This window comes from Canis aureus, chromosome 34, assembly GCF_053574225.1.
Source record: "Canis aureus isolate CA01 chromosome 34, VMU_Caureus_v.1.0, whole genome shotgun sequence".
Classification (NCBI taxonomy): Eukaryota; Metazoa; Chordata; class Mammalia; order Carnivora; family Canidae; genus Canis; species Canis aureus.
In genome coordinates, this window is record NC_135644.1 from 9917194 (window position 1) to 9944328 (window position 27135).

General features: G+C 42.1%; 1 protein-coding gene across 1 annotated transcript in view; it reads left to right on the top strand.

The window, feature by feature from the left end:
- Positions 1 to 23070, top strand: part of LOC144304588 (uncharacterized) — a 50720-nt gene extending 27650 nt beyond the window's left edge. The window contains exons 2-5 of the mRNA XM_077883096.1: positions 956 to 1071; positions 2965 to 3108; positions 17369 to 17448; positions 19624 to 23070. Of these exons, the coding sequence (XP_077739222.1) occupies positions 956 to 1071; positions 2965 to 3108; positions 17369 to 17448; positions 19624 to 19667 (384 nt within the window). The 3' untranslated portion in view covers positions 19668 to 23070. The remainder of the gene's footprint in view (positions 1 to 955; positions 1072 to 2964; positions 3109 to 17368; positions 17449 to 19623) is intronic.
- Positions 23071 to 27135: the final 4065 nt, after the last annotated feature.

Here is a 27135-nt window from a genome sequence, read left to right on the forward strand (position 1 = left end):
CAGGCTTCCCATTGAGCAAAGGGCCCAATGTGGGGCTCTATCTCAGGACCCTGGGATCATGACCTGAGCTGAAGGCAGACACTTAAACCACTGAATCACCCAGGTGCCCCAGCTCAAAATATTTGAGAGGGGTGGTGGTGAGGGGAGAGAGACAGAATATGATTTGATACAGGAAAGCCAGTGGATGGACTAGTTTTACGTCAGCTGTCTTTGATCCTCCCGTCAACCTTGGTTATAGGACTTCTGAATGTTAAAGATCAGTCTTCATCACAGCAAAGAAAATAGAAGACGAAATGCAAAGCAAACTGGAAGATGAATGGCATTTGAAAACAGTAACAATTCCTACATTTTCATACTCCTTGATATTTTCTCCTAGTATGCTAGCTAGATTTTGTGGTATTCAGTTGGTAAGAACCAAAATTCTTTGTAGGAGCAATATTTTAAAAAAAATATTTTACTTATTTATTCATGAACGACACACAGAGAGACAGAGACATAAGCCGAGGGAGAAGCAGGCTCCCTGCAGGGAACCTGATACAGAACTCCATCCCAGGACCCTGGGATCACGCCCTGAGCAGAGGCAGATGCTCAACCACTGAGCCACCCAGGTGCCCCTGTAGGAGCAATATTGACACAGAAGAGATGACCTGTCTCTGCCATGTAAGGATACAGCAATATTGCTGGAATCGGCAAACCCGGAGGAGGACTCTCACCAGACACCAGATACCCTGGCACCGAGGTCTTGGACTTCCCAGGCTCCAGAACAGTAAGAAATGAATGTCTGTTGTTTAAGTCAACTATTCTGTAGTATTTGTTGTAGTAGCTCAAACTAAGACGCAAATAAATTGTTTAACCCAATAAAATTGTTTAAAGATTTTTTCTCTTGATACTTGATAATTTTAACAAACATGTACTGAATTGACAAGTAACTTTAAGTGTGTTGCTTACTCTCTAGGATCCTCGGTTCTTCAGTTACTATAATTCACCTTATGAAGTTCCAGATATAAGATATATTCAAACCCATCAAGGAAAAATTACTGATTGGGTTTCAGAAAGGATTTTACACCTCAGGTATTTCAGTTGACTTATTGTTTCTATGATGATATTATTCACCTCTAACTTTCTTTATATTTGTGAAATTTTATTACAATAAATCTTAAAATATTAGACCTGGAGGATATATTAGATGTTCTATAGTCCAGCTCCCTCATTAATATATACCATATTTTATCCTTCTAATTACTAATATACTGTTGAAGTAGCAAAAAGAAATAAGAAAAATCCAGGACTGCACCAGAGGAAGCATTTTTTGGAAAGGAAAAACTCAAATGAGGCCTCATCTCTATCAATAAAGCTTTATTCATTTACCCCATAATTATTACCTGATAGATTTTTAAAATTTGAAATAATCATAGGGTTCACAGATATGCAATAAGAAGGTGGCAGCCCAGGTGGCTCAGCGGTTTAGCACCTGCCTTCAACCCAGGATTGAGTCCCGTGTTAGGCTCCCTGCATGGAGCCTGCTTCTCCCTCTGCCTGTGTCTCTACCTCTCTCTCTCTCTCTCTCTCTCTGTGTGTGTGTGTCTCATGAATAAATAAATAAAATCTAAAAAAAAAAAAAAAAGGTGGCCGTGTTTATGGTTTCTGTTACAAGAAAGAAAACTAATTTTTAGGTGATTCCCCTACATTTGTAATTAGTTGAGCCTCAAATATACATAGACATTATATATATCACTGATATTGAGATTTTTCTATGTAGACAAATTTGAAAAACTTACTTTTGTCTTTTTTTTTTTTTTTTTAAGATTTTCTTTATTTGAGAGAGAATGAGCCAGAATAAGCAAGAACACAAACAGGGGAGAGTAGAGGGAGAGGGAGGAGGAGACTCCCCACTGAGCAGGGAGCCCTACATGGCTTGATCCTGGAATCCCAGGATCATGACCTAAGCAGAAGGCAGATGCCCAACCAACCGAGCCACCCAGGTGCCCCTTCCTTTAGTCTTACAATAAGTTTTGAATAGTATGCTATTTGATAACGAAAAGCTTATTTCTATATTTATTAATATTTGTAGTGCCCTGATGAACGAGGCAATCTCAGCCATAAGAAATATGTGTTCTGAAGTCCTCAAACTAAAATCCTCAGGCCCAAACATTTCAGTTTTGTTCATGTTTTAGTGACCACACACCTTTGAGAACTGAAAGGAGTCTTTCAGCATAGTGATGGAAAGGACAGACAGCAGGCTATTTTTAGTTGCCAAAGAACATCACATTCTAGCCAATACATTTTTTTACATGATACTGTCAGCCAAGTCCGAGGGTGTCATTAAAGTATCCCTTAGAGTGTGGAGCAAAGATCATTTCTAAAAAGTGTTCATAAAGTCAAACTCCTAAACAGTAAAAAAATGACAAAGCTATCTAAAATTAAACTTTTCTTTCTTTCTTTCTTTCTTTCTTTCTTTTTTTCTTTCTTTCTTTCTTTCCTTATTCCATTGAGAACTTGCTTCACTAAAGTTAAATAATTCTCAGGTAAGAACAGCACAGTCATTTCCCCCATTCCTGGCTCTCTATCGATTTCAACACTAGATTTTGCGATATTTCCTGTGCTGTGAGCTTGAATTTCTAGGCAATAAAGATAAGAAGGTAGGAACAGTGTGACTCCTCCTTTCCGTCTGTTTAAAAGATAGGAGGCAGCTGGAAACCTACTTGTCAGGAGCCCACTAGTTGCCAAAAGTCTTCACAAATTGTTTCAAAGGATCCTTTTATTGGCCATAGGTAGGTCTATTATCTTCACTTTAGAAAGTGGGACTCCATGGGTCAGAGAAGCTAAGCAATTTGCCTAAGGTCATGTGGCAAATAGAAGTAAGGCTGGAAGAGAACACTGTGTCTGAACATAACAGAGCTCGAGATAAACGTCTCACTCAGTAGGCCTCTCACCGTCATCTCTCTTCACTGCCCTTCCACACAGACAGGAGAGGAGTAATGGCCATGGCTGCCCTGGGCCTCTCTCTGCAGGATGCAGGCAGCTGCCGTCCGGTGGAAGCTCTAAGTTCAGAAATAAAGGCCATAACCTGCCGAGCGTATTTGTAGTAAGATGCCATACAAATTCAAGGTAAAATATTGAATTGCTTCTTTCATTAGCAGTTTTGTAGTGAAATTTCTCCATGAGGAGGTGACATACCTCACCATGCAGGAAGATGTGGGACACCTCACATCGGAATAGACGAGAGCTTGCTCTTCTGGTGACCTCGGATAAACTGTACAGGCTAATGTTTATGCTTTCAAATCTTTCCTCGTTTGATCCTTTCAATTTATGGGCTGTTCATTTCTTAAGACTCAGAACTGGCTTTCAGGAAATATATCTATTTTTTTTCTTTCCAAAGTGCTGTGAAATTTAGATGCTAATTGTGTTTTGTTTAATTAGATGTGTGAATTAAGGTGTATAAAATAAGCAACTAACTACTTTCTCACAAGAAGTAATGGATTTCTCAGATCGAAGAGCAAAATGGCATAAACTGTAATCAAAATAGTGTTATGATCTCGGGGTACCTGGCTGGCCCAGTTGGTAGAGCACGAGACTCTTGATCTCGGGCTTGTGAGTTTGAGCCCCATGCTGGGCGTAGAGTTTACTTAAAAAAAAAAAAAGTGTATGATATCATTTCATGCAAGAAAAATGGATGATTCCCAAGGGCTCTCCCTGATAAATAAGGTTGGGAAACTGGCTAAATCCTCAAATCCTCCCTACCTCCTCCTCCACAAGAGAAACAAAGCAGGTATTTTGCAACACACAGTTTAAAGTGAAGCTATAATTACCACCTAATAATCTCTCATCCTATAGTTCCTAACACCTTCACACCATTCTGCTTTGGCGATTTTCTGCTCAAAATAAACTCTGAAGTATAAACTGTTGAATGTCAATAATCAATTCCTTGCTAGATTTACATAATAGGATAACAAAACAAAAAATCGCTGCATAACTAACAAAGCCTTAACCCCTCTTAAGCAATATATGCAGTCACTCAAGCCAAACACCATTGTATCATCTGCAGATACCGAACAGTGCTGACATGCCTGACGTGAAACGCTTGGGAAGGCCTCCAGGCCTAAATCCAGCAGAGCCAGTCTACTGCCCTCAACTACCTACAGAAAGACAGGCATTTTAGTGGTTTTCTTGGGACAACCACCCCTTTTGGAACATCCTCTGGCTTCCTGGGACCCCCAAATTCCTTGCCCAAAGTTAAGAGCCTGCAGTGTCTTCTCTAGGTTCTTTGGTTGTTCTAATAACCTATTAAATTGACATAAGACAGGTACATGGGGAAAAAATTTAATTTCAAACCTAAGGGAGCTGATAAGAATATGAGCCTTCCTCAAGTGACAAAAGCAGGCAGCCTTTATATCTTTTATGTATTTATTCACTTATTTTTAAAAAAGCTTTATTTATTCATGAAAGACACACACACACACACAGAGGCAGAGACATAGGCAGAGGCAGAAGCCGGCTCCCTGCAGGACCCTGGGATCATGACCTGAGGCAAAGGTAGATGTTCAACCACTGAGCCACCCAGGTGCTTCAGCCTTTATAACTTTTAAACAAAGAAACAATTATTTGTGAAGAAGTGACAAAAGGGTTTGGGCTTGGGGTAGTCAATAAATGAAGAAGGAATAAGTTTGTTTATATAACCTTTTTGGCCCTGAATTCCTTATCAGTGGTGATAAGGATGGTTTCTACCTTCTAGGTGCAGGGAAGGTAGCCTTACATGGGGAATTTATTTCCTGCTTTCAGGGGGACAAAAGGACCTTCTTGTGCCAGTTCCTTAAGTAACTTTAGTTCAAGATAATCAATATGTCAAAGTGGCATATTTTGGGGTGATCTGCCCTGAACCCCATCATTCTTTCTCATTGGCTGACTATCCCATGGCACAGCTTTCCCATACAGCCTACCTGTGCATTGCTTCCCATTCTTCCCTGCCCCTCCTCCCCCTTACTGCCCTGGGTTTATACCTACCACATAAAAGCAAGAACACTCAATCTCCTGTATACTTTGTTGTCTAGTAAATTGGGCTAAAATATAGATCCACAATATGAATCAGAAAAAATAAAATTCTGAGAGTTTTAAGGAGGCTTCATTACATAGACATGATTGATTACATCATTGGCCATCCACTCACTCTCCAGTCCCTCTCCCCTCCACAGAGTTGGGGTGGGGGAACTGAAAGTCCCAACCCTATAAACACAAGGTTGGTTCTCCCTGCAACCCACACTCACCCTTTGGTGCTTTCCAAAAATGTCACCTCATTAACATAAGACATCTTTATTGCGCTCTCTCATCCTCACTTAGGAAATTCCCAGGGTTTGGGGAACTGTGTACCAGAAACAGGGAGGAAGACCAAATACACATCTCTGATGATAAATTACATCATCACAAAACGAAACTTTTGGATGGCGTTTTTAAGGATGGATAATACCTGAACTGATAGAGAGGAAACAGAAAGGTGCTCCGGGTAAGAGTTTCAAACCCTGAGTGAAGACTTGGGACCTAGTATGGTACTTGGGAAGGACTTGCCATCTCTGCATTCCTGTTAATACCCTCAGGGTGTTACAGACTGCTTGAAGGGCACCAGTGAAACCCACATTCGTCCATGATATAAAGAATTTAATGATTTGGGGCACCCAGGTGGTACAGTCAGTTAGGTGTCCAATTCTTGGTTTCAGCTTGGGTGGTGATCTTAGGGTCGTGAAATCAAACCCCGTATTGGGCTCTGCCTTTGGTGTGGAATCTGCTTAAGACTCTCTCCCTCTCCCGCTGCCCCTCCCCTCCACTCTATCTCTCTCTCAAAAATAAATTTAAAAAAAAAACAAGTAATGATTTGACAGTTTTCCTAACAGCAACAAACAAGACAAAACTGAACCTACATTTCAAATCTGGGTCTTCAAACAAATTCTCAAAAGGGCCCTCTCAATTTTGTTAATAAAAATAAACACTTCTGGGGCGGCCCGGGTGGCTCAGCAGTTTGGCGCCGCCTTTAGTCCAGGGCCTGATCCTAGAGACCTGGGATCGAGTCCCACGTTAGGCTCCCTGCATGGAGCCTGCTTCTCTCTCTGCCTCTCTCTGTCTCTCTCTCTCTCTCTCTGTGTCTCATGAATAAATAAAATCTTTAAAAATCTAAAATAAAATAAAAAATAAATAAAATAAACACTTCTGATGAAAAGTCCCTTTATTGGTAACTTAGATGCTTAAGAGTAGTGACAGGTGGTAACTATTCTTATTGTGATGAGCATTTCTTATATGTGTATATAAAGTTTGAATCACTATGTTGTATACCTGAATCTAACATATGGTATGTCAACTATACTTCAATTAAAATTAGAAAAAAATTAATGCATGTTAAATAGAATGGTCAGAATATAGGATAATTTACACAAGAGTGAAAACAGACAATAATTCACTTTATTTTTTTAAAGATTTTATTTATTTGAGAGAGAGAGGGAGAGGGAGCATGAGCAGGGGCAAGAGCAGAGGGAGGAGCAGACTCCCCACTGAGCAGGGAACCCTACACGGGCTCCATTCTAAGACCCTGGGATCATGACCTGAGCCCAAGGCAGACGCTCAACCGACTGAGCCACCCACACGCCTGATAATAATTCACTTCAGAGTAATATTGAATTATGGGATATCCAAGAAATAAGTAAATCAAGGTCTTTTACAAATGATCAACTAGGCCCTTATTTAACATTCAAGTATGTGACCTGTAAATTTTTGTTGACCTGGGAGTAAAATTAAAGAATTTAGGGGGCACCTGGGTGGCTGGGTGGTTGAGCATCTGCCTTGGGCTCAGGACATGATCCTGGAGTTCCGGGATCGAGTCCCGTGTCGGGCTCCCTGCATGAAGCCTGCTTCTCCCTCTGCCTGTGTCTCTGCCTCTCTCTCTCTCTCTCTCTCATGAATAAATAAATAAAATCTAAAAAAAGAAAAAAAAAAAAAAAAGAACCACAGGCCCCAAATGGAGTCTTTTATACTAGGCCACATCAACAAACCCAGGCTTGATACTTAACTAATTGTCACTTCCCCCAGAAATGTAGTCTTAACCAGTCAGTCAGGAGTTTCTGATCAGCACCAATGAGGTAATCCATCACATGGGCCCTCTCCATCCCCCAAAGGAAGGTGAGGTAATCTGTATAATAAGACCCTCTGTCCTTCCCCCTCAGGAAAAGTGACCTTGCCTGAAACAATCCTTTCCTTTTTTCCTTTTTTTAAAGAGTTTATTTATTTATTCATGAGAGACACACAGAGAGAGAGAGGCAGAGACACAGGCAGAGGGAGAAGCAGGCTCCATGCAGGGAGCCTGACATGGGACTTGATCCCAGGGCCCCAGGATCACGCCCTGGGCTGAAGGTGGTGCTAAACCGCTGAGCCACCCGGGCTGCCCGAAACAATCCTTTCTTTTCATTTGGTTAATAACTTCCTTACCTCATCCTCCTTCCTATAAAAACCTTCCATTCTGGGGAGCCTGGGTGGCTCAGTGGTTGAGCGTCTGCCTTTGGCTCAGTTCATGATCCCCAGGTCCTGGGATCGAATCCTGTGTACGGCTTCCCTCAGGCTCCCTCTGCCTGTGTCTCTGCCTCTCCCTCTGTGTCTCTCATAAATAAATAAATAAATAAATAAATAAATAAATAAATAAATAAAATCTTTAAAGAAATCAGAAAACTTCCTTTTTGTACAAGTCTTCAGAGCTCCTTTCTCCTTGCTAGAAGGGATGGTGCCCAATTTATGAATCACTTGAGAAAGTCAATTAGATCTTCAAATTTACTCAATTGAATTTTTGTTTTTAACACATTATTTCATTGCAGCTAACTGTATTGTCACTGGGGTGAATAAGGCAGAGGAGGGGATAGACTCGTCAGGAGTGACGGGCCTGAGATGTTGGAAAGGTTGTATATAAGGAGAACAAACAGATTCTGTGGAAGTTTACAAGAATTGGTAATTGCTTCAGTAAAGCAGGAGTTGAAGTTTCTATAGCTGAATGGATGATGGTGCCTCTAACTCCTGAGACTATAAGGATAAGGTAGGAGTACGGAGGGATAAAGATAGAAAGAGCATGGTTTGGCTGGATTGATTTTGAGGCATCTAAAGAATATTCTCCAGGAACATCTCCCGTCCCTCTTTCTTCTTTCTTTCTTTCTTTCTTTCTTTCTTTCTTTCTTTCTTTCTTTCTTTCTTTCTTTCTTCTTTCTTTCTTTCTTTCTTTCTTTCTTTCTTTCTTTCTTTCTTTCTTTCTTTCTTTCTTTCTCCTTCCTTCCTTCCTTCCTTCCTTCCTTCCTTCCTTCCTTCCTTCCTTCCTTCTTCCTTCCTTCCTTCTCTCTTCTTTTTTTAAGATTTTATTTATTTATTCCAGAAAGAGAGGAGGAGCACAAGGAGAGGGACAAGCAGACATGGGGGGTTTGACCTCAAGGGTTAGATCTCAGTACCCTGAGATCAGGACCTCAGCCAAAACCAGGAGTCAGATACCTAACTGACTGAGCCACTCAGGTGCCAGTCTCTGTCTCTTAAAAAAAAAAAAGAAAGAAATTAAAGTTAATTTACATCTAATTGCTAAGACAAGCATAAGAATTGCCAAATCTTGATCACACTGGTATTTAGGAGTAGTGTGCTTTACAATGATGTATTATCATGTCCTCTTGGCTCATTGCTATCACTGCTATCTCCTCATATGGGTTGAGTGATTTGACTAAAGTCTAATTGCTAAAGTCCAAATAAAACTCCATATTTTTATTCCTTGTTCTTTTGCTTTATCTCAAAACCAAATCTCCACAGCATCTATAAAATAATAAAAACAAATTCATGAAAGAACCAGTAGCCTGTTCCTGCAGGCAGTGTTTCTCAGTTAAGCTCCAAGTGACAAACCAGAACCAGAGCTCCCTCCCTTCCTACTGTACCTTCACCAGCTTCTTCCAGTAACAGAGTATCCTCTTGGCTTATTTCCCTTCAATTCATTGGCCCATAGCTTCCAGGTTAAACGAAGACATTTCAGTAGCCATTTATATATATGTATTTATGTATGGTAGCCTCTTCTTCACTGCATTCCAGGACAACTTTCCACCATTAACCATCACCTTGTTCTGCCTTCCTTACAGAGAAAGATTTTTGTGAATATTTGGCTTGTTATCGTTAGATCAAACACAAAATGTGACTTCAGATTAATTTCCTTTTTTAGTCTTCATCCAATTTTTCCAAACTACTTCACTCCTAACCTAAAGGGATAATTTCTTAAATAAAGATAGACTTCATTTTTGGAAAGGTAAAACTTTCAAACTGACATTTGAGCCAATAAAAATGTCCCTAAAAACATCCATGGTGCTAAAATATAATTTTTAAAAAGCCAAAACATAATTTTCATGCAAACATATAAGGAAGATGTATCAAAATTTCATCAACTTATTAATGAGGGGATCAGTAAGAGTAATATCAATTCAAAGGATAATTTGAAGAATATATTTTTATCAATAAATATCAGTATTGATAAATATGTATATATATACATATTTATATATGTGTATATATATATATATATATACACACACACATATATAGTCAGGAATGCTGAAATGACTTTGTCAGTCGATACAAAACTGGTTAATATCCTGTAGGATAATAAAATACAATGTTTACTCTTTTCCTGGTCATCTATCATGGAACTTTACCAAGGTCCTGTATCTGGGAAATAGATGCCTCCACGATATTCTCCCTTCAGTAATATATCACTGAATATATTTAGGATATATCAGAATGAGAAAGGGCAAATAAACATAGTTTGAAGAAAGGAATTTCAGACAGGATGGCAAGTGGGGAAGGAGCCAAGTTTTGACATTTGTTCAACAAATATTTTCTGAGAACCTAGTAAGGGCAACACACTGTTTTGGGTGCTATGAAAGAAATCAAATTGCACAAGACTAAAATAATAATAATAATAATAAAATAAAATAAAGGGGGATCCCTGGGTGGCTCAGTGGTTTGGTGCCTGCCTTTGGCTCAGGACCTGATCCTGGAGTCCTGGGATCGAGTCCCACATCGGGCTCCCTGCATGGAGCCTGCTTCTCCCTCCGCCTGTGTCTCTGTCTCTGTCTCTCTCTCTCTCTGTCTCATGAATAAATAAATAAAATCTTAAAAAAAAAGTTGCACAAGACTTGGTCCTTCCTTTGATAATTTGGAAAGTGAAAATATTTACACAGTTAACTATAATGCAAAACATGTCCCTTCACATATTGTGAGTTTTAAGTTTCTATTTGTTGTTTTTTAGTAATCTCTACCTCCAACATGGGGCTTGAACTTACAATCCCAAGATCAAGAGTCACACACTCCACCAACTGAGCTATCCAGGCACCTCCTGTGAATTTTTTTAATAATAGAAATGATGGGTGATTAATGAAGAAAATTGTGAACAAGAGAAAAGTAGGAAAACATTACCTAGAGTTCTATCATCTAAACGTAATCATTATTAATATTTTAGAAGAATTTCTTTTGGTTCATTTTTTAAAAGATTTTTTATTTATTTATTAATGAGAGACAGACAGAGAGAGAGAGAGAGAGAGAGGCAGAGACACAGGCAGAGGGAGAAGCAGGCTCCCTGCAGGGAGCCCGATGTGGGACTCGATCCCAGGACCCGGGATCACACCCTGAGCTGAAGGCAGACGCTTAACTGCTGAGCCACCTGGGCGTCCCTGGTTCATGTTTTTTGATGGTCACTTTTTACTTTCCTTTATCCTCTTTAAGAAAAAAAATTTTTTTTTTTTGCTAAACTTGCCATCTTTATACTATTTTACATCTCTTAAAAAATTTATAAGTCCTTTGCATTGCTTCATAGATATCTGTTAGTTTCTTGTTTGTTTCATAGCCTATATTTGACACCTGCCCCTCTCCTGCTCTGAATGAATATGGTTGGCCATCACAATAGCCCACTTCTCTAGAAATAGACACTGGTCTAAGAATGAGTTTGTGGCCTGTCTAGCAGAACCAACCCTGTTCTGGGAGATTGATATGCATGCTCAGAGAGGAAGAGATATGCATCTGATCTGCCAAGGGCCCATATGCCCCAGCACATGCAGAAAACCTACCTGAGTATAGACCTAGTAAGAAAAGGGACAGAGAGAGAGACCGAGAGACAGAGACAGAGGGACAGAGGAAGACAAACCAAAGGACATCATTTGAGTATCTGGACATATGAAGTCAGGAACTTTAAGCTTTAAAGGAACTTTAAAGTTTCATGAACAAAAATATTCTCTTTATTTGCTTGAACTAAGTGGAGTGGGGTTTCCATCACATACCATCAAAAAGCTCTGTCAATATACCTATGATTACATAGTCTTAGCCGTCATCAAAGAATATCTGGTTTCTATGCAAAGACCTTGTTTACAATGAGAGTAATAAATGTGGTCAAAACAGAAAAAGTTCCATACTAGGATTTATGAAATGTTCTCCCATTTTACTTCCATATTCTCCTTTCCTCCTTCTCTCCCTTCCTTTACTTTTTATTTTTTAAAAGACACATTTATGGGATCCCTGGGTGGCTCAGTGGTTGAGCATCTGCCTTCAGCCCAGGGCCTGATCCTGGAGACCCAGATTGAGTCCCACGTCAAGCTTCTGCATGGAGCCTGCTTCTCCCTCTGCCTGTCTCTCTCTCTCTCTCTCTCTCTCTCTCTGTCTCTCTCTCATGAATAAATAAATAAAATCTTTAAAAAAAAAGACATTTATTCAGCGTCATGATCAGACTATTACATTTAGCAATCAACAGCATGGGTGCAAAAAAAAAAAACTACATTAAAACGCTTTGTTGGAATGCTTTACACTTTCTGCAGAACAAACTGAAATAACCTGTTATACAATTAGTCACAAATACAATCCTCGAGGTTTTTGCCCATACACATGAGTATTGTCTAAAACATGTCTTCTTTGTAGCAGCGAGGCCCTGCCACCACTGTGCTTGGCTGAGCTCACAAATCTGTTGTAACCTGTAGCTTCCCTGTCACTTCTCTGGCTCTCCTCTCCTGCTAAGCTTTGTTTCCTGGCAGTAATTATAACCTTCCGCCACTGCCATAGCTGCTGCTGCTGCTGCTGGAACCACCACAGCCACCTTGGTTTCATGGTTTGGCAAAGTATTGGCCTCCACCAGCATAGGGGCCAGAGCTTCTGCTTCCAAAATTTCCTCCCTTCATGGGTCCAAAATTTGAGGATTGATTGTTGTAATTGCCAAAATCATTATAGCTTCTGCCACCTCCAAAGTTGCTTCCATCATTACCAAATCCGTTGTAGCCATCCCCACTGCCACCCTGTACACCACCACCTCCACTGCCACCGAAGCCACCTCGACCACTGAAGGTCCCCCCCATGACCAAAGTTGTCATTCCCACCAAAACCACCTCCACGACCACCACCAAATTTTCCAGAACCACTTTGGCCTCTTTGGCTGGACGAAGCACTAGCCATCTCTTGCTTCAATAGGGCTTCCCTTACTTCACAGTTGTGGCCATTCACAGGATGGTATTTTTGAATGACACTCTTGTCTACAGAGTCATGGTCATCAAATGTCACAAAAGCAAAACCTCTCTGTCTCTCTTTTTTTTTTTCTTTAAACTTCTCTTTTTGCCACTGCCTCGGTCAGTCATGATCTCATTCACTTCAATTTTCCCAAACATTTCAAAATAATCTCTTAGATGATGTTCTTCAGTGTCTTCTTTAATGCCACCAACAAAAATCTTTTTCACAGTTAAGTGGGCACCAGGTCTTTGAGAATCTTCTCTTGAGACAGCCCTCTTTGGTTCCACAACTCTTCCATCCACCTTGTGTTGCTTTGCATTCATGGCTGCATCCACCTCCTGCACGGTGGCATAGGTGACAAACCCAAAGGCTCTGGAGCTCTTGGTGTTTGGATCTCTCACTACCACACAGTCCTTAAGCGTTCCCCATTGCTCAGGATGGCTCCTCAGACTCTCATCGGTTGTTTCAAAGCTCAGACCTCTGATGAAGAGCTTCCGCAGCTGCTCAGGCTCTTTGGGAGACTCTGACTTAGACATGACGGCGGTGGCAGGGGAGACTTTCACGATGCTTACTCGGTGGCTTCCAGGGGCAGAAAGGGTCTCCCTTCCTTTTATTCTCTTTCCATGTTTATTCTCACTAAACAAACACTGACCGACTGATCATCTGCCTTGTGCTAGCCACAGTGCTGAGTGCTGAAGGTATAATGGTGAATAAAACCCACTTGGTCCCTGCCTTCTTGGAGCTGATGCCACAGACTTTCTTTCTCTTGCGTTGTGTGACGTTGCACAGGACAGCATTGGCGGTGTAGTATTTTTCTATGTTCTATTTTCAGGCATACAAGGAATTGCTTTTTTTTAAACAGCAGATCATATTAATATGCTAATACTTTAGTAAAATCTTTTATCCTGAGAGAATTACAAAAATGACTATGTAGATTTTGAACAGTCTAAGTCCAGTAATTAGAAGCCTTTGAAAGTGACAAATGCTGGGCGCTTGGGCGGCTTAGTGGTTAAGTGTCTACCTTTGGCTCAGGTCATGATCCCAGGGTCCTGGGATTGAGCCTCATGTCAGGCTCCCTGCCCAGTGGGGAGCCTACTTCTCCCTCACCCTCTGCCACTCCCTCACCCTCTGTTTGTGCTTGCCGGCTCTCTTTTCTCTGTAAAATATATATATTAAAAAAAGGAAAGTGACAGATGCCATATTTATGACAATTTATATATAACCTGTTGACTTGTTTGCTTTTGAAATATGTTACTTAAGTTCTCCTTTTTTAAAATTTTTAATTAATTTAGTTTTTAAAGATTTTATTTATTTATTCATGAGAGACAAGGAGAGAGAGGCAGACACATAGGCAGAAGGAGAAACAGGCTCCCTGTGAGGAACTTGATGTGGGATTCGATCCCAGGATCCTGGGACCACGACCAGAGCCAAAGGCATACACTCAACCACTGAGCCACCCACGTGCCCCTGTTTTGTTATTTTTATATATATTTAGGTGTTATTTATTTAAGTAATCTCTCTCTCTTTTTTTCTTTTAAAGATTTTATTTATTTATTCATGAGAGATACAGGGAGAGGCAGAGATGCGGGCAGAGGGAGAAGCAGGCTCCATGCAGGGAGCCCGACGTGGGACTCGATCCTGAGTCTCCAGGATCACAACTTGGGCTGAAGGCAGCATTAAACCGTTGAGCCACCCGGGCTGCCCTATTTAAATAATCTCTATATCCAACATGGGGCTTGAATTAATGACCTTGAGATCAAGAGTCAGATGCTCTACTGACTGAGCCAGTCAGGTGCCCCAAGTTGAACTTGTTTTTTGACTAGACATCAAATTACTTTCCATATATAAATTAGTACAATACTAAAAAAATCAATGCACAGAGACTTGCCACAGGTACAGTATGTCTGGTGAGTGGAAATAAGCAAAATAAATTTACTTATTTTTTTTTAAAGATTTTATTTATTCATGAGAGACAAAAAGAGAGAGACAGAGAGAGAGGCAGAGACATAGGCAGAGGGAGAAGTAGGCTCCCTGCAGGGAGCCTTACATGGGACTCGATCCCAGGTCTCCAGGATCCCGCCCTGGGCCAAAGGCAGGTGCTAAACTGCTGAGCCACCCAGGCAACCCAATAAATTTACTTATTTTAATTAATTAATTTTTGGAGGGGGAAGGAAGGGCAAAAGGAGAGGGAGAGAGAATCTTAAGCAGGTTCCACACCCAGCTTGGAGCCCAATGGGGGATCCATCTCACAACCCTGAGATCATGACCTGAGCTGAAATCAAGAGTTGGATGCTTAACCGACTGAGCCACCCAGGTGCCCCTAAAATATATTTATGGAAGAAGATTTTCCCAAGTTTTTTGCATTTGTCCTAAGCACAATGTATAATTCTTTCAAAATATTTTGACTAAAATAAAATAAAAGGTGCTAGTGTCTCCGGATAAAAACTTAAGTAATATTTCTAGAATGAAATATAAAAGCATGTGAATAAAATGATGGTAAATATATCTGGAAGAAGCAAACTTAGGAACTGAATCCATCACAGAAAAGTTCTTTTCTCCAAAGAAAGGTAAGCCACCTTTCCTCCTTTATAAGAGTGCTGCAGCATTTAGAGCGAGTTTGGCTTTCCTGCCAGGAGTTTGGTCTTCTAAAAGTGCTAAGGGTTCCAGCTTCTCAGCATCCCAGGCAGGATCTATGTACAATGATAGCAGAGGCACATGGGGAGGAGGGTTTGGGGTATGGGTCTGCCTTCCTAGAAACTGACTTTCCTCATCATGTCAGAAGAACAGTCGTTCTGATAGCTGGGCTTAGCAGGGCAACAAAAGCGCATGGCTCCGGTGCGTGTCCTGTTGCTGTGTCCCCTCTGGAAGAGATGGCCATCAAAGCTGTCCTCTAAAGGCTCAATGGTGTATAATCCAGATTCTTATCCATGGGTGGCCAGGGAATCTGGGGCTGTCCTGGCTAGGCACAAGACACACATTATTTTTATTTTTTTAAATAAAAAAAAAAAAGGTTTTATTTATTCATGAGAGACACAGAGGACAGAAGTAGAGACAGAGGGAGGAACAGAGGGAGAAGAAGTATCCCTTCAGGGAGCCTGATGAAGGACTCGATCCCAGAACCCTGGGATCACGCCCTGAGCCAAAAGCAGATGCTCAACCACTGAGCCACCCAGACATCCCTACACTAATTGTTTTTAAATAGATGAAAGCCAGTCACACCTTATGTTTCAAACCTAACAGTGATGATGATTTTCAATATTGACTGCACATTAGAATCAGATGGGAAGCTTTTAAAATTAGGTCTTGGGATCCCTGGGTGGTGCAGTGGTTTGGCGCCTGCCTTTGGCCCAGGGCGTGATCCTGGAGACCCAGGATCGAATCCCACGTCGGGCTCCCAGTGCATGGAGTGGTAACTGCTAACTCTTTTTTAAACCTATAGGCTTCGATTACTTCAGGAGATGCTCTTGTGACCAAAGACATAAAGCCTGTTGCAAAGTGGTGCTTGCTTGGAGGATCCCAGAGAGAAGGACAATCATGGGGATCCTTATGAAGATTTCATTAAATAATTTTTATTCCTCCTTTTTGTTACGACATTGGTCCTGTGTTATTCTCACTTTTTACTCTTCTTAGGATGTGTTCATAGGGCCACTGGATCACTGTGTGTGTGTGTGTGTGTGTGTGTGTAAACAGAACAAATTAATTTTGAAGATAGTACTACCTTTACTTGCGTTGGGTTGCTTTGTATTTCCACCACAACAGGACAAAGTGGGGCATTCAGAATTTGAACTGGGGTCACAGCTGTTCTCGGTGTGTCACGCCTTTCCACCACCCCATGAAGGAAGAGAGTGTTTAGATCAGCTTGCCACCAGGAGCTTTCTAACAGAAATGCAAACTAATTTAAGTTACGAAAGGGACTTAATTCTACTCTATACACTAGGAATTAGGTAAAGTTTCTCAGCATTTCTTAAGGCTGCCCTGAGAATGCCGTTGTCCTCAAACACACTCAAAAGAGGAACTAACTAAAGACTAAGTATTTATCATCATAAAACTAAAGATACTTCCTATAAAGATTGTACTTCAGAATAAGCTGGCCTTAATCCAATCTTCCACTGTTTTCAAATCTACTCCCCTGTCTAATTCACAAATTCAAACCAATTCACTCAAACATATTCAGAAAATTCACATATTCAAGCCAGTTATTTGTGATTATGATTTAGAAGTCCACAGAGGTTCAGTTCACTATTACTGACTTTCATTCTTTTCATGGAACTTTTCTTTTTTAGTATCTTATTTTAAAAAAATAATAATCTCTACCCCCAACGTGGGCCTCAAACTCACAACCCTGAGATCAAGAGTCACATGCTCTTCCAACTGAGCCAGTCAGGCGCCCCTCCAAGGGAATTCTTTATTTCCATGTAGAGTCAAAGAGGGAACCTAGATTTTCATATTAAATAAATCTTTTTTTTCCTTTTAAAAGATTTTTATTTATTTATTCATGAGAGACACACACACACACACAGAGGCAGAGACACAGGCAGAGGGAGAAGCAGGCTCCATGCAGGGAGCCCGACGTGGGATTTGATCCCAGGTCTCCAGGATCAGGCCCTGGACTGAAGGCGGCGCTAAACCACTGAGCCACCCAGGCTGCCCATCATATTAGAGAAATCTAGATTTGAATCTCTGCCACTTATTCTGAGAATATGGCCAATTTATTTTTTCCAGTGCCTCAGTTTCTTTGTAAGATAGGTAGAGTTGATGTAGGAACAGTACAATTATGTGTGAAATTTTTGGTACCTGGTATGGAATCAGTATTTAATATTAATGGGTTTTTTTTTTTTTTAAGTGATCTCTGCACCCAACGTGGGGCTCAAACTCACTACCCTGAGATCAAGACTCAGTTGCTCTACCGACTGAGCCAGCCAGGTACACCCAATTCTCCTTCTTCTTTTTTAAACTTCAGAGTTTTTCTCTATCTTGCTTTCTCCAGTAATAACCTATGACCACTGAGTCCCCCCACTTGACTGTAAATGCCATGGAAGCAGGAACTCCTATCATTCAGTCTACTGCCTGGAATAGAGGATCCGTAAATGTTTGCTGAATGCATGTATGTGTGCCTCTTGGACAAGGTGCTCAGAATGTCATGTGAACAAATGCCTTTACTGTGACATAAAAGAATTTTGGGACACGGTCTAGTGAGGAGTGAAGTAAATTCTAAAAACAGTCTCATGTTACTTATTTGAAAACATTAACTCATTCCCAGTTTTGTTCTATTCTTTTTTAGTGCTATAGCATAGGATTAAGGGTGTGGGTTCTGCAAGCACAGAGCAACACTACCTGATTTTGGTTTTGTTTTTAAAGATTTTACTTATTTATTCATGAGAGACACAGAGAGAGAGGCAGAGCCACAGGCAGAGGGAGAAGCAGGCTCCATGCAGGGAGCCTGACACAGGACTCGATCCCAGGTCTCCAAGATCACGACCTGGGCCAAGGGCAGGCGCTAAGCCGCTGAGCCACCCAGGGGTCCCCACTACCTGGTTTTGGATCCAGACCTCATTACTTATTAGCTGTGCAGAAATAGATTAAACATTCTGTTTCCCATGTGTAGAATGGATATAATAACCACACCTATCTCACAGAGCTGTTGTTGCCGGTTAAATGAGCTAAAATACAAGGAAGTGCTTAGAATGGTAATTGGCACCCACTGTGAGCATTAGCCCATCTAGCTCCTTCCTGGACCAGCCTGCGCTGGTTATCCTATCATCCTTCTATTCCCAGGTTTAGGATGTATTGTCTTTTTCGGCCTTCTGGTTTCTGGAGAAGTGGGCAGAGTCCTGGCTTTGTTCTCCAGTATTGACTGGGTTCTTTCAGCAGCACGGGGGTGGGGGGGGGGGGGGTGGGGGGGGCTGTTGTTGGATCCTGAACCCTGGGCGCTGGCAAGGCCCTCCAGTAACTCCTGGTTGTGAGGGCCTCCCCTCTGAGCAGGTTCCCCTTGGTGAGCTTCCCACCAGGAGGTATTTTCTCTGTCCTCTCCTGCCCTGCTCCTTCCTGGAGCTCTTCTCTCCTAAATTCGTATATTCCAGATCATCTCCTATGATTTCTCCTGCAAGTCTTTCGCCTTCACACACCTGTCTCCCCAGGTCCTCGGGCTGCCAAGCCTGCCTCATCCAGAGGACCTCTCTGCCTCCCTTCACTCTCCTTCCCCAAGTCACTGCCCCTCCCGCCTCCCTCCCTGACTGGGCTGGGGGTTGTTTGCTTAAGAGTCTCAGATCAGTCTGTGGGTGTAGGCAGGTATTTAAAGGTCGCCTAGAATGAGAATAGATCCCCCCAGCTCCCTGCCTCGGCAGAAAACAACAATAACAATAAAATGAGGGCAGCTGGGGACTCTTGACTAGCAGAACCCATTTCCAGAGCCTCCACCCCTAGCAAGTAGGAGGGGCTTAAGCCTAGCACATAGTAGGGGCTTCATAAGTGTGTGTGGAATACTGAACTGGCTCAGCCTCCCAGCCAAGCTACTGTCTGGGGAGGACAGCTTTCCAGGGCTCCCCAATTTGTTTAATTTTCAGGATCAAGCTCCACCCCTTTTTTTGTTTGGTTACCTGGACCTGCCCATGAGAAATTGCAAATAGTTCACTGTAGATTCCTACCATACCCGAGGAAATGTTTATTTCTTGTTGGCCGATAGCAGAATCCAACAGCATTTACAAAAATAAGTGAAGGGGCACCTTGGGTGGCTCCGTGGGTTAGGCATCTGCCTTTGGCTCAGGTCATGATCCCGGGCTCCTGGGATGGAGCCCCAAGTCATCAGGCTCTCTGCTCAGTGGGGAGCCTGCTTCTTCCTTTTCCTCTGCCTGCCACTCTGCCTACTTGTGCTCTCTCTCTCTGTCAAATAAGTAAATAAAATAAAATAAAACAAAATTTTAATTAAAAAAGTAAGCAAGGTGGCTAGAGAGAACCATGAAAAGAAGAAAAAAATGGAGTGGTTATTAGCTAACAAGAAAGCAAACACATAAAAAGAAGGGAGGATATGTGGGTATTGGTTAAGAAGTGGCACAAGCTGGGATTCCTAATCATTTCCTCCTTCCATGCTTCTGTCCACAGGCCACCGCCTCCCCTGGCACCGTCTAACTGGGCGTCTCCTGTGACTATGGTGACTGCTGTGACTCCCTGGGCTCTCTGAGATAGAAACACCAGGAGAGTAATTTCCTTCTGGCCTTCTCTCTAGACTCCTCCCAAATCAAAAGACCCATATCGTTCAGATCTAAGGCTGGGAGGGTAAAGGGGTTGAAAGGTGCTCCGCTTCTGTACAAATTCCTCATTCAGCCAGGCTGACCGGCTCCAAATTTATTACAATTTTTGGAAAGAGATAGTGAAGGAGAGCGGGAGGGAGGCCGTTTGAGAGGCTTTGAGAGAAAAAGATAAGGAAAAGGAGAGGGAGGGAAAGTGGGACTTTCCCTCTGACTTTTAGAGTTTTAAGAGCAAATTTTTGCGTGCCCTTTTTAGAATTCCACACAATGCTATTTTTTTTCTTTTTTTACACAATGCTAAATTTGAGACAAAAGGTATATAGAGTGTATACGGGGAATGTCATTGGGTGAATGAAGGTCAAAGGTTATTTAAACGAGGGAGGGAGTTGTTTATTGGTGGTTACTAAATCTCTACAGTGTATTTTTAGACCTCTCATTGGATTGTAAGATAAGGTGAGGAAAACAGGATTTCTAAGTATTGCTTAGCAGCAATTTAGCAATCTTTGGGATAACCATCAAAAATTTCCTTGTACCAAGTTATCTCACTAAGAGTTTTCAAAATGTGCCCTTGGGTGTTAAGGGAGAGGGGACTGAGTGGTAGGGGTGGTGCAAGGGTGTCCCAGGTGAGCTGCCCACTCGTGCAGATTCGGTGTAGCTCTTCCAAGTCTTCTTTGGTGATGACCAAGGTGGGACCGTTTCCACCACACAGGCAGCAAGCTCCAAATCAGTGTTTCTGGGAGAGCTTCTCGTCAAAAACATTTACCAGCATACCCCTGGAGCAGATCTCCTTTTATCTGTATTTATATAGATATGGACTGTGAAAAATACAGCTTTTGAAAAAAAGTTTTGTGGCCCCTTTGAACACCATGCCTCAGTTGGATTTTTCTCCCTTCCTTTCTGAGTAAAATGCATAGTGAATATTATCCAGATCTTCCTCAATTTACGATGGGGTTTAGTCCTGATAAACCCATTGAAGTCGAAAATGCATTTAATGCACCTAATCTGCTGAGCATCACAGCTTAGCCTCACCTACCTTAAGCACACTCGAACACTTAGACAGACTGTCCTACCACTGGGCAACATCCTCTAACATGAAGCCTATTTGTGAACAGAGTGTTGCATGTCTCTTGTAATTTATGGACTACTGTGCTGAAAGTGAAAAGCAGGATGGCTGTGTGGGTACAACCAAAGGTTTTGTAAGGGTGTCAACTGTTTCCTGCCTCGGTGGCGGGGCTGACTGGGAGCTGGGGCTGTGGCCCCCAGCATCACAAAGGAGTATCATACTGCATGTCACTAGACCCAGAAAAAAAAGCAAAATCAAAATCGAAAATTTGGTTTTTACTGAACGTGTATCACTTTTGCACCATTGTAAAGTAAAAAAAAAAAGAAGAAAACATAAGTCAAACCACTCTATGTAGGGGGCCATCTGCCACTTGAAGAATGATGAATCATTTTATTATTTTTATATCACTTTTTGTTAAGAGACTGCAGTAATTTTATTATTTACTAAAACTATAGCAGTAACATTCCATTCCATAAACTTTCTAATAAATCTACATAAAATGACTGTAGCAAGTGCTTTAAAATGTTTTAAGATACATCAAAAGAAAAAAAATCCTTGGTTATAGGCTTGGAGTTTAGTAAATGTAGACTTTATTGGATTAGTCAGCTAAGTAATTAAGAAATGGATGTGTTCCAGGAAATTGTCACTCCTCTATTTTTTTTAAATTTTATTTATTTATTCGTGAGAGACACAGAGAGAGAGAGAGAGGCTGAGACACAGGCAGAGAGAGAAGCAGGCTCCCTGTGTGGAGCCCGATGTGGGACTTGATCCCAGGGCCCCGGGATCACGGCCTGAGCCAAAGGCAGATGCTCAACCGCAGAGCCACTGAGGTGTCCCTAATATTTAAGTTCTGATTAACATTTTTGTTCTTTTTGGATTGTGGTATTGGAATACTGTGCTGATTTATTCCACAGTACTTTTGGCTTCCTAATTGTTTTTCCACCTCAAAAAAAATTTTTTTTTTTTTTATAGCAGCTCCTTAAACTTGCACTTTGAGAACTATGATGGTCAAGCCCATGACCAGGCAGTCTTAGTTCACTCTCTCCAGGTCTCCCCCATGTCTCCTCTGACTGTTCCTTTCTCAGGCTTTGTTAGGTCAGATTTCAGGTCACCATTTGGGCTATTTTTTACTTTGGTCTCTTATCCCATGAGGCTAGTTGGCTTAAGCAATGGAAGATGCCAAGATGTTAGTTGGGCTTCAGGGAAAAGAGAGAACTCATTTTGAGTTAAGCTTAATCCATGTGCTTGGCCTGTAATCAGAGAGCTCCGTGTTGGGGTTTTGGGCATATGGTTTTTTAATTTCCATTTCCCATCACTTCTAAATATCTTTTCTGGGGCCTATGGGGAGGAGAGGTAGCTGTACCCCATGCAGGAGTCCTTTGGCTTAATAGCATGCTCGTCATTCCAATCAGAGCCTCCATGTGTGGTTGTCTGGCTTTGAACCGCAGTTACCTGCCCCCGGTGTCTCCCTGGGCCAGCCTCTGATGCGGGGCATCTTGTTCTGACGTATACGAAGGCACCCTTAAGGCTTGTTTCTGATCTGATAGCAAATCCTGCTCTGGCCTGCAACAGTGATAGTCCCACCGGGTATACAGATTCTGACCCCGTGTCCCAATTTCCTGGGACTCAAAAACAATCATAAGAGTTATTTTTGAGTGCTCGCTTCGGCAGCACATACACTAAAATTGGACTGACGCTGAGAAAGTTAGCGTGATTAGTGCCAGTGGCTGGGGTGGGGGTGGGTGAAATGGGTGAAGGGAGTCACAAAGCACACATTTTATGAACTTACACGGGATTTCATGTACAGCATGGTGACTACAGTTAATAATACCGTATTGCATATTTGAAAGTTAACAGTAAATCTTAAAAATTCTCATAAGAGAAAAAATTCTGTAACTATGTATGGTGATGGGTGTTAGCCAGACTTATTTTTTGATCATTTTGCAATATATGTATATAAATATCCAACCATTATGTTGTACACTCGAAAGTTATATAATGTTATATGTCAATTATGTATGCTTCAATCATAATAATAATTTAAAAAAGGTTTTATTGGGCAGCCCGGGTGGCTCAGCGGTTTAGCACTGCCTTCGGCCCAAGGCCTGATCCTGGGGGCCTGGGATCAAGTCCCACGTCAGGCTCCCTGCGTGGAGCCTGCTTCTCCCTCTGCCTGTGTCTCTGCCTCTCTCTCTGTGTCTCTCATGAATAAATAAATAAAATCTTTTAAAAAAAGGATTATTTTAAGAGGGGAAAATACATCAGTCATTGCTCATACAGATAAGCCTCTTGCTCTTCCCTGAAAATGGAGTTCTGTTGGGAGACTTCTGTGCATCTCACACATGTGGCTTTCTCCTCCCCCTACTCATTTGCTAGACTTGTCTGGATGTGTTTGAATTTAAGTTGCAGACCCAGTTTGAGTTCATTGCCAGAGGCCCATCAGGCTTCCACAAGGCCTGCCCCACCAGTTTGACAAACATGCTCAGGCATACTGGAACTCCACCAATGGACAATAGATTTCCCACTATACAAACAAGGCCAGGAAGCAGGAAGAGAAGTGGAGGTCAGGAAAGGAGAGTGAAAAGGGAGTGCGACTTGCCCTGACTTGCTGCTACTGCCTGCCCCACGTCTACTTAGGATTTGCATTTCGATAGTTGATTCGGCAATAAAAATTGCTGTACACCCACTGGTCTGCCTTTCTTCTCCCCACATCTTAGAGCATAAATTCTTTGGAGAGTCAGGCTCCCTCCTGGCCGAGGTGTAGTGTTTACCAAAAAGGCTTAGGAAACATTTTTTGACAAAAAAAAAATTTTTTTTTCTACACAAAGCGAGGAGGAGACCGAAAATGAACCTAGATGTGAAGCGAGAGCAAACAAAAAGGCTTTTCACTTTGCTTTGAACTGAGTACTTTGTTAAAAGAACAAGGCTCTTTCTACATTGTGATGTAGTTCTTCTGTGGCCAGCTTCCCCAGATCTGTGCAACGGTTGTGCTGGGAGCTGGATCAGTTGTGGTGTGCATACGAGATGGCATCACGAATTCCTGCTGCCAGCCTCAGCTCAGACACGTTGGGAAAGAAGGCCTCAGAGAATTGATCACATTGACTATTTTTCTTTAGTTCTTGTCTTTGTAAGCAACAATGAATGTACAGCCAAACTCAGTATCCCTGTTTCTAGTATTTCTGGGACTGGTAGTGAGATATAGATAATATAAATTTATTTTTGTGATTTTTTTTTAAGATTTTATTTTTAAGTAATCTCTACACCCAATGTGGGGCCTGAACTTACACCCCTGAGATCAAGAGTTGCATTCTCCACTGACTGAACCAGCCAGGCAGCCCTGGTGTTCTTTAAAAGCAGACAGATGAGGGGCGCCTGGGTGGCTCAGTGGATTAAGTGTCCAGCTCTTGATTTCAGCTCAAGTCACGATCTCGAGATCTTGAGATGGAGCCCTGCATCTGGCTCCACGCTCAGTGCAGAGTCGGCTTGTCCCTCTCCCTCTGTTCCTCATGCTACTTACACTCTCTCTCTAAATACATAAATAAAATCATTTAAAAATAGAGAAAATAAAAGCAGCCAGATGAACAAGTGCATGGAATTAATACAAACAGTATCATCTCAAATCTTGTTGAAGGCTATAAATGAGCTTGTCTCAGAATTTCTTATCAACAGATATTGGGGAAGGGAAAAACAACCTCTCCCGAACAACAAAATAAGTTCAGGTGTTCTTGATCTCTTATCATCCACATTGATCAATATTCTAATTACTTCTGCATTTTTGTAAAAGATGGTCGTGATGGGAGCTGTGCAATCCTGTCACCAGCCTCTATTTACAAAAAGACGTTTTGAGAGTGAGGAGCAGAGCAGCAGCACCCTGTCTCCTCTTAGGTAGTGAAACAGCCCACAAGGTTTGGCTGAGCCTCAGCTAGCTTTCATCTGTCCCTTGCTGCTCTAGATGGAGCCACTTGACAAGGGGATCTGAGTGGAAGGGAGACCTCTTCTGGGAGCTTCCTGCTGCTTGGACATTTAGAACCCGAGCACATGGCTTAGCTCACCTGAACGGCGGGACAGAGGAGCTTGGGTCCCTAAAACCAGAGGTCATTATATCACTTTGGGCCCTCCCACCCTGACGTTTATGTGAGAAAGAAACTTAGTCTGTGGCTTAACACAACAAAAGTTTATTTCTTGATCATATCACTTGTCCAATCACGTGTCAGCAGGGGGAGCTGCTCATCAAGGGCACTGAAGCATTCTCTTTTTTAAAAGATTTTATTTATTTATTTGGCAGAGAGAGAGAGAGAGAGAGAGAGAGAAAGCACAAGTAGGGGGAAGGATGGAGGCAGAAGTAGAGGGAGAAGCAGACTCCTTGCGGAGCAGGGAGCCTGGTGCAGGCTCCATCCCAGGACCCTGGGACCATGACCTGAGCCAAAGGCAGACACCTAACCAATGGAGCCACCCAGGTGCCCCTGAAGCATTTTATTTCAGTCAGTGCTTCCATTAGTGTTTCCACTAGTGTCAAGACAGGCAAAGGGAATGGAATCAATTGTATACTCAAATCTTCCACTTGAACACCTGTGTTTTCACATGTGTGAAAACACGTGTTGCTTCGTTGGCTAATGTAAGTCACATCACAATGCCTAACCTCAAAGAGAGTAGGGAAGTACAATCCTACTATGTGCCCCAATGGGAGAAGAGCCAGAGTATGTGAACTATCCTAATGAGTGCTAGAATTTCTGGCTTGTTTAAGCCACTGGTATTTTGGGTTTTCAGCTGCTTGCTGCTTCCCTGAATCCCAACCAACACAGGAAGGATCACGCCAATGCTGTAATCAGTTGGAAGTGTTTATCAAAATCTCTGGAATTCCCTGGGTAACAATAGTAGATAAAAGCAATCATAGGTTTAGTAAAACAGAAGAACCTCAGTATCTGAGTAGTTTTAGGAATCTATTCTGATATTCTATAGGTAAAATCTAGATAAAATCATGTCTGTCTGTGCTTTCCCCCAAATGCAGGAACCACCTGTGGGAGAAGGCTGACATACATATTTATTTCTTCCAACTAGACCTATGGTGCAACACATCCACTAAATCTGTAATCCAGAGCGTTTATTTACTGTGTGTAGGTGTCACTTAGAAGCAGGCACCTTCATTAAAAAAAAAAACAAAACAAAAATCAGGTTCGTCTCATGGAAGAACATTCTACAGACTGTGGACAGAGGAAGTCTTTTCTGTTACCAGAGAGCAAGCCCATGCACCGAATGGACCACTCTTGCTCTCTTGTAGTCTCATCCTTGAGCAGGAAAGCAGAGCTGTATCACATGTGAATCTGAAGGACAAAAGCAGCCCTGGAGACGCCAAGCAATAGTCTATGTTACAGGTTTAACACACTCCTTTAATTTCATTGGAAAAAAATAATGAACCCAGAGAAAAGTATTTATGGAACTGGAGGAGAGCATATTTTGCTGGTTTTACTTTATGTTTGAAGTTTTGGGGATAGCTCTGCCCATAAATACTGAAATGCCTAGCATAAAGAACGCAGCCTGGGGCATACCCCATAAAACGTACAGTGCAATTAAATGAGCAATTTCCACTGGAAATAAAACGGGCATGTTGAGCGGAATATGAATTAAACTATGCATAGGACTTGGGCTCGTGCTAGGAATCTGCTGGGTTCGGTAGCAGCTGATGCAGTCCATCTATAGGTCAAGGCCAGAAAGTAAGGAAAGACAACTGCAGTTAGCATGAAGATCAAGGCATTCCAAACCGTGGTTAATGAGCCTGTCCTTACGTCTCCTGGAAAGGCCCAGCAGGAGCAAGGAGTAAAACCCGACCCCCTATTCCCCTGCAGACACACTGAGCTCCTCTGTTGGGTTTGCTACGCAGAATTTTTGCCAGTCTCAAAACTTTATTACCACCTTCTGAGGAGTCCGTCCTTCATCAAAGTCCCCCAGGTGTCGTTAGGGAAGTGTGTGTAAAGATTTCGACTGGAAGACTGAAAAGCCACCAGAACAAACATCGGTTGGTAATAACAGACCACACTCTGTCCCAGTTCATTTCTGGGACCATATTTGGAGAGGAAAGGGCAATGACTCACTGAGACCCCAAGGAAAAAAGTCAGCTCAGGAAGGGTTTAGAACTGCAAGTCTGAGGCACCACATGTATACTTTGGCTCAGAGAGGGACAGGCCTCTAAGTACAGAAAACACGGTTATCTCATTTGTCCTGGAGGTGAAGCAAATCCACCCAAGATAAAGCTGAGCGTGTATTCTTTGAGGAATGAGCGTGAGGGCGAGGGCAGGAAAGCTGGAT